At 41.2% G+C, this 7,749-nt stretch overlaps 1 protein-coding gene and 2 pseudogenes across 1 annotated transcript; 2 read left to right on the forward strand and 1 right to left on the reverse strand.

Moving 5' to 3' along the window:
- The first annotated feature begins 1,933 nt into the window (after positions 1–1,933).
- Positions 1,934–2,512, forward strand: LOC129892772 (uncharacterized mitochondrial protein AtMg01010-like). The gene has a single exon (XM_055968326.1). The coding sequence runs from the start codon at positions 1,934–1,936 to the stop codon at positions 2,510–2,512; it is 579 nt and encodes a 192-aa protein (XP_055824301.1).
- A 51-nt stretch (positions 2,513–2,563) lies between these two features.
- On the reverse strand, positions 2,564–3,183 carry LOC129892773 (uncharacterized; annotated as a pseudogene).
- Positions 3,184–3,189: 6 nt separating this feature from the next.
- Positions 3,190–5,375, forward strand: LOC129892774 (uncharacterized; annotated as a pseudogene).
- The last annotated feature ends 2,374 nt before the right edge of the window (positions 5,376–7,749 follow it).

Below are 7,749 nucleotides of genomic sequence, written 5' to 3' on the forward strand. Positions count from 1 at the left end.
ATCAAAGATATAGTGATTATGCCGTAAGACCTTGTTCCTCTCGCGCTCGCGATGAGTCGAGAAGAAGGTTCAACATTGGCCGATTAGTGAGATGCAATTCACATACATTGGTAGAACGGCTTGGTAACTGTGCTGCAGTCACTAGATCATAAGACCTTAGGTGCACCTGAGCACGATAGCGTCCTAAAATGGGGTTAACTACCTCGAGGGTGGACGTTATTGCAAACCACCTGATTACCAGTAAAAAAATATATTCTATTGACTGGATATAATTGATTTCTTTATTATTAATACATCCTCAAAAGAAAAGAGGAAAGCTCCCTAACCTTAATAAAAAATGGCTAAAGTAATACCCTTAAGAGAAATTCTATTTCAATTGTTAATTTTTTTTATTATACTTAAGAATCAAACAATCACTTCTATGTGTTACCCTTCAAACTGGAGAATGGATATTGATCATTCCCTGTTTGCGAGTGAGAAGAAAAGAGAGGCCCTTTACCAATCCTTTTGTGAAGAGATCGACAATTGATCTTTACTTCTAATGGTTGGTGTTCTGATGATTTTGGCAATTACCTTTTACCTGAGAAAATATCCTAAAAAAAGTAAGTAAGACAACTTTTATATGCTTTGTTCTCTCATAGAAGACCGACTTGGAGGCTATGTGGATAGCATTCTGATTCTCACAGAATATGTCCATGAGGTTCTGTGACCGAAATCCCAATTTCAGTCAGAAGAGATCCAACCCATACAAGTTCACTAGTCGTTGATGCCATTGCATTCGACTTCAACATTAGATCTAGACCTTATTAAGTATTGTGGCCTACTTTTCCAGGGAATAAATTTTCCTATATGGTGGATTTTCTATCATAGAGAAATCTTGCATTAATACCTTCCTTCAACTTTCAGAGGTAGGGGCTGCATCTGGTCCTAAGTTGCCCGGAGCAAGGATCCTCAATAAAAGAATGCCTTTTCTAGGGCTTTATATACCTGAGGATCTTTTTTAGTTCATCATAATGTAACTTCTGCAGAGATAACATAACATACATTGACAACCAATCCCAGCAGAAGATATGTTAGTAGGACGAATGATAGTAAGATAGATTAAACTTCTAACTTTTCTTCTTCCCCTCTGTTATCGAAAGGAGGATCATCAAGGAGATCTCAATTTTCTAAAGAGAACTTGTGATTTTTCCCCCTTTTCTAGTTGTAAGGTCTTGTCCACCTTAGCGTTACAATGAAAACTCTTTCTTTTCTCATAATTGCTTATTAAAGAAGAACTTTGGCTATTTTGCTTCAAGTGAGAAATCGGATCGAGAAAGCTTCGCCTAAAGGTGCTCATTGAGCCGGTCACCGTTGGCTAAAAACCATTTCTCACTTGTGATGTGAAGCCCCACAACATATAAAAAATGAAAATATAAAAAGTGTTCCATGAGTAAGGAGATCAAGATTGGGTTAGTGTGAAGTGTACCGAGTACAAGATCGAAAAGAATGCATTGGATGGATGCAGTGTCCGATTTGAGATTCCGTAAGTAACTTAGTTAGTGCTTTCTAAAAAGGGCTTGGCTTGGAAGAAGAAATAGGAGCAACTGTGCTGGTTGTAATGCTTATTTAGCACATTACACATATTATGAAATTGCTTACTTTGGCTCTGCGCCTTTTTCCAATTCTTGCTGTTTTTGTAGCATCTTTTTTGAGTCAGGAAGTTGTAATCACAGAAGAATTCTTGATTCTATATGGAATATTCCTTTTCAGCTTCATTTTTGTGTTTCGTCACTTTACTTTACATTTGAAAAAAAACCATGGTCTTTCGCTTGTAGTTCTCATGTATATATCTTTGGTTTTTGCTATTTCTTTTTTGGGGGCTTTGACCTGGGTCTACATCTTTTCTCAAGTAGGTCTGGATTTTACCCTCTTATTCACCTGCATCCTTAGTATGGGGGTGGGGAAGGGGATTCCTCTGCCATTACCATCTGAGTCATCCAGTGAATCCTCGAGGGGGGAACCTGATTCCTTCGGGATACAGGTTCTCTTAGAATCTTTTTTTGAAAAAGAAGGAGAATCCTCTATGAATCAGTCCTCCGCAGGTCAAGCTGTTGTTTTGATTCTGGAAGAAGGAGCAAGATCTCTGCATGTGGTCCCCTATTTGTATCATCCGAATGAAGTGATAAGAGGTGATTCCGTTCAGTCTATCAAGCGACGCCTCTTATATGTAAAGGAATTTCCTTCCTATTTTGAGCTGACACAGGAGCGAATAGAGGAAGAAGACATATTCGAGGTCAAGGTCGATATTGTTAGGAGAATGGCGGTCCTTGATCCAGAAGGACATTGGCTGGAATGGGGAGCCTGGGCCCTTGAGAATCTGCGTACCTCCATAGGGGAGCCTTCCTTGGAGAGACTTCATACCCTTCTTTTGGATCTCGAATCGAGGGTAGTCAATTCCGATTCCTTTAAGGAATTAAAAGAGAAGGTTTTCCTTCGGCAGGTAGATGACGACGAACATTCTGCTGTATAGCGGGGTGGATAGCTAGGACTACTAAAAAGGAGATCGTGTACAACAATAATCCTATATTTGATATCGATTCATCCATACTTCTATTCCTTATAAAGGAAGGCTTACTGCTTGCTAGCTGGGAGCTGTATGTGTGGTAACGTCCACGTATGGCTCCGTAAGAAGAGTGGTGGACAGAAATGGCCTTGTTGTACCTCACTCTCATCTTCAATGGGGTCTGCTCTTTCTTTTTTGGGAGAGTATGCCAATATGATCTTAATGAGGTATAAGGCTTTGCATCTGACATTCATTGGAATTCTCTCTTCGGGAGCCTGCGCCCCAAACTTTTTGTGAAATAAACCCCTCCAGCCGAAGATAGTGGTAGGTGGTCCTACGGAGCTTTCGGAAAAGGGTAGCCTTATGTGTAAGCACAACAATGAACCACGGCGAACCCTCAGATGACCTATCTAAGATTAGGGGGGGATCCTTAGTAGTGGTGACCCTTTAACTCTTCCATGGACTAATACATGTACCAAATGCTCATATGGGAAAGTTGTCTTCTGGGTCTGGAACCTAAGGGGTTGCTCTGAGAAATCCTTTCTTTCTTGTCCACTCAGGGGGATGTGGACACACCTGCATGGATTACAGGTGACAGTTACAAGAATGATGGGGAAGTTAACAATACTCAATGACATTCAGGGATGGATGTAGACCCATCGAGCAGGGATAATCATTCTGGTCCTGGTATAAGTGGCAATCATTCTCAAGAATGAAAAAGACTGAGCTGAGGGAAGCCCTATGAGTCACTGAAATGATGGCAGGAGTGCCCTTTTTCTATCAATAGAGGGAGCAAAAAAGGGGCTTTGCTCACCTTTACAATATGAAGAAAGAAATAAGGGTTGAAGTTTAGACCGCTCACAGTAGTTCTACCTATAGAAAGGATCATAAAAGAGGCGATCAGAATGGTACACGAATCCATTTACGATCTTGAGTTTCCAGACACATCACACTTCCGCCCTGGTCGAGGCTTCCACTCCGTCCTAAGATGGATCAAAGAAGAGTGGGAAACCTCTCGCATGTTTTTAGAATTCGACATCAGGAAGTATTTTCACACCATCGACCAACATCGACTCATCCCAATCTTTAAGGAAGAGATCGATGATCCTAATTTCTTTTACCCTATTTAGAAAGTCTTTTCTGTTGGACGACTCGTAGGAGGTGATAAAGGACCTTACTCAGTCCTACACAGTGTTTACTATTAGCCCTACCAGGCAATATCTACCTACATAAGCTCGAGCAAGAGATAGGGAGGATCTAACAGAAGTACGAAATTCTGATTGTTCAGAGAATAAGATTGGTTCTATTAAGAATAGGTCATATTGATGACCAAGAAAAGTCTTCCGAAGAAGCAAGCTTCAACGCTCCCCAAGACAATAGAGCCATTATTGTAGGAAGGGTAAAGAGCATCCAATGCAAAGCGGCTTTTCATTCCCTTGTTTCGTCGTGGCACACCTCCCCTACAAGCACCCCTGGCTTAGGGGGGACTAGAAAATGCCTTTCGTTTTCCACCCTTCGTTGGCCCTTGCCGCCTTCGCCTCCTTTGCACCGCCTTCTTCATAGAAGCCACCGGGTTTACCCAGAAGTCCAAATTCTATGGTAGAAAATGCTGTAATAATAATTAGGCTATGAGAGACTCTTTTATGTATTGTAAAAGAAAGGGCCTGTTGATAGAGCTGGGTGGGGAGGCGATATTTTTTATCATGTCAAAAAGAGGCCTGGCCCGTAAGCTTGCCCCCTTAAAAACCTATTACTTAATAAGGATTTATTACGCGCGATATGCTGATGACCCACTATTGGGAATTGTGGGTTCCGTCGAGCTTCTCATAGAAATACAAACACATATCGCCCACTTCCTACAATTTGGCTTAAACCTTTGGGTAGACTTTGTAGGATCAACAACCATAGCTACACGGAGTGCGGTAGAATTCCTCCGTACGGTCATTCGGGAAGTCCCTCCAGGGAGACTCCCATACAATTCTTGGGAGAGCTGGAGAAACATATACGAGTAAAGCATCGTGTCCATATAACAACCTGGCATCTATGCTCTGCCATCCATTCCAAGTTTAGGAGCCTAGGTAATAGTATCCCGATCAAAGAGCTGACGAAGAGGATGAGCGGAAGAGGGAGTCTACTGGACGCGGTTCAACTAGCAGAGACTCTTGGAACAGCTGGAGTAAGAAGTCCCCAAGTGAGCATCTTATGGGGGGACGTCAAGCACATACGACAAGGACCAAGGGAGATCTCATTATTGCATAGCTCAGGTCGGAGCAAGGTGCCATCGAACGTTCAATAGGTAGTCTCACGATCGGGCACTCATGCCCCGACATTGTCATTGTATACTCCTGCGGGTCAAAAGAAAGCGGGGGAAGGAGGGGGACAGTGGACGAGATCTATTAGCAGCGAATTCCCCATATAAATAGAGGCACCTATCAAAAAGATACTTCGAGGTCTCATTAGATAAATAAGACCCTGGCCAATACACGTGGCCTGCTTGAAAAACGTCAGCGATGGAGACATCATAAATTGGTCCGCGGGTATCGCGATAAGTCCTCTGTCCTACTACAGGTGCTGCGATAACCTTTACCAAGTTAGAACAATTGTCGACTACCAGATCCGTTGATCTGCAATATTTACCCCGGCCCAGAAGAACAAATCCTTGGTGCAGAATATAATCCTAAAGTACTCCAAAGACTCAAATATAGTCAATCAAAAAGGTAGTAAGACCCTTGTAGTGTTCCCCAACACCATAGAGCTTGGGAAGCTCGGATCCGATCAAGATACGAACAACAATGAGCACTCAACTACTAGTAAAAGGGGAGAAAGTTGACTTTGAGATGAGAAAGAAGGTGCTTCTTGCCGTTTTATTAGTAAGTAAGCTTGTTTTATATCTCCTCAATAAAGGTGAAAGATCACTCCTAAAAGCAAGCTTTCTCTTATATACGATACCATACCATAAAATTACATTTTCCTTCCTGCTTAAGGCACTAGTTCGGATGGAAACCCTGATCAAGCAGGTGGCCTAGCTAACATAGCTATCCGTAAAAAATAGCTGCATTCCGGTGCAAGCTACTATAGAGGCATATAATTTTCTGGGTGTTAAGAAAGATATTAAATCGAAAGAGGACATGCTTACTCACTGGCTAGGTTAGGCTGTCTGTACCTTTGCTAACTCGTCTACCTGTAAGGAAGCTTGAAATAGGGAATTCTCTGATCTATGACCCTGAAAGAAAGATAGTCTTTTTTTTTCGATTTCGCGCATTGGAACTGAAAAGGGCTATTCATAAACAGTCTTTCTTGCTTCTTACCTCTTATCTTATTATAGAAGATAATCGGAGAGAGAAAATCCTATCAATTCCTTTTGAATAAGGCTACGCTCCTTCAAGCCTTTGAAACTTTTGAAAATGGAATCTTTGTTTTTGGGCAGGTTTTCTTCTCCACCAACAACCAAGATGCATGAAAACGGTTTCCAGCGCTGCTGGGCAGAAAGACATGATGACATGAAACTCGATTACATACGCTAATTGTTCGTCTACTTCAAACGCTCAAAACAAACCATTTTCCATGTGAAATGACAGGGATTGGTTTGGTTACTTAGGGAATCCCAAGCAAAACAATCTACGTAATTTTCGGGTTCAGTAGTAGGAAAGAAAGGGACCTCTCACTTAATTCAATAACATGTTCTAGGACATCTTTTTCTAATAATAATGTTCGCATTTGACCAGGATTTTTGGACATTCCATGTTTAAATCGACTAGTAGCACTTTCGAGATGCCACCTTGAAATATAAAAAAAGTCTTTTCAATTCTATTTGAGTTGGGGCGTCAGGGACCCTCCAACAGAAACCTCATCTTTTTTGTCATATATAAGTTTTCCCTTAGTACCCTACTATTCATAAGAAATATTAATTGTTGAGAGACTGATTTATAAAAGCCCGATGAGGCCTCAACCGACAACCTTGCTTTATTCTGTGGCGGTTTTCAAGCTAGCACCCGTTTCAGCATATCATCTCGCTTGATTTAAGAAAAAAGAAAGAGACGCAATTTTTTATTATTCAGTTCTATATCAAAAATGAGTAGTTGATCCCACGAAAGCAACGCTGGCTTTGTTGCGGGTTCAACTAGAATTGTAAAAAGTGAGGTAAATTGCCCTTCTCCCCACCCCATATGCCTCTTCTGCTTATGCCACTGGTGATGAATTCACTATGGATATTTAACGTCAAACTCAGAGTTTTTCTTACTATATAGGCGGCTAAACGAAACCCCAATCTTTCTTTGTCAAACCCCAACCCCCTTATTAGTAGCCGAAGTAAAGGACAACATGTGATCAAAGTCACTTGCCATCCATTCGCTCTCTGTTCAACAAAGGCCATCGATATTTCCTTACTTCTCAAGTTTTGAATTTTATGAGCCCTTCGATTGTATCCCATAATAAAATCTCTCTGATAAACATCTTTTTGATGATTCGATTTTAACATATTATTTAAAATCTTCGTGTGCACTTTCCTCCTGGCTTCTTTGCGTAAAAAACCTAACTCATCTGAAGTTAAGAAAAATGAACCATTAAACCCTTTAACTAGTGTATGCTAAGTAGTGGCAATTAGAATCTGAACTTTCAGAAATTTAAACTAGAACTTGAATAGGAAAACAAGTGGACACACCCACAAAGAACCCCATCTCGAAACCAGCGAGTTGCCTAAAACCTCCGTTGTTATCTTGCTTGATTTCGAATAAGAAAGACTTATCACTTTAACTAACCTTCCTAGCTTTAGTTGCCTTAAGGCCTGTCTTTCTTTCAGAACCTTATTACTTTTAAGCTGTCTTTTTGCCTGAGCCTTTCGAACAAGACTACTTACTCCAGTAGGTTAGTAAGCTACCTTTTCTTCTTTCAGGCAAGGGTATCTCTGAAGGGAGAGTTGAGTGGAACCAGGCATAAGAAGCAACAATCGCTATTGAGAGTTCCCCCGCTAGGGGAACGTTAGGAGGGGGACATGCTCTATGTCCACTGATTCTGTTTTGTACAGTATAGGAAGCCCTTGTTTGAGTGAGAGCTTCTAGAATGCCATTCATTTTGCAATAAGAAACTTTTCCACATAGAGGTTTTAGCTACTTCAAGCGAGAGTGCATCCAAAAATTCGAGAAGAGTGCTCGGCCTTGGTTAAAATAATTATAGGTGTCAATGGACCGATTTCACTAGCAGAGCAC

The sequence above is a fragment of the Solanum dulcamara genome, chromosome 6, assembly GCF_947179165.1.
Source record: "Solanum dulcamara chromosome 6, daSolDulc1.2, whole genome shotgun sequence".
Lineage (NCBI taxonomy): Eukaryota > Viridiplantae > Streptophyta > Magnoliopsida > Solanales > Solanaceae > Solanum > Solanum dulcamara.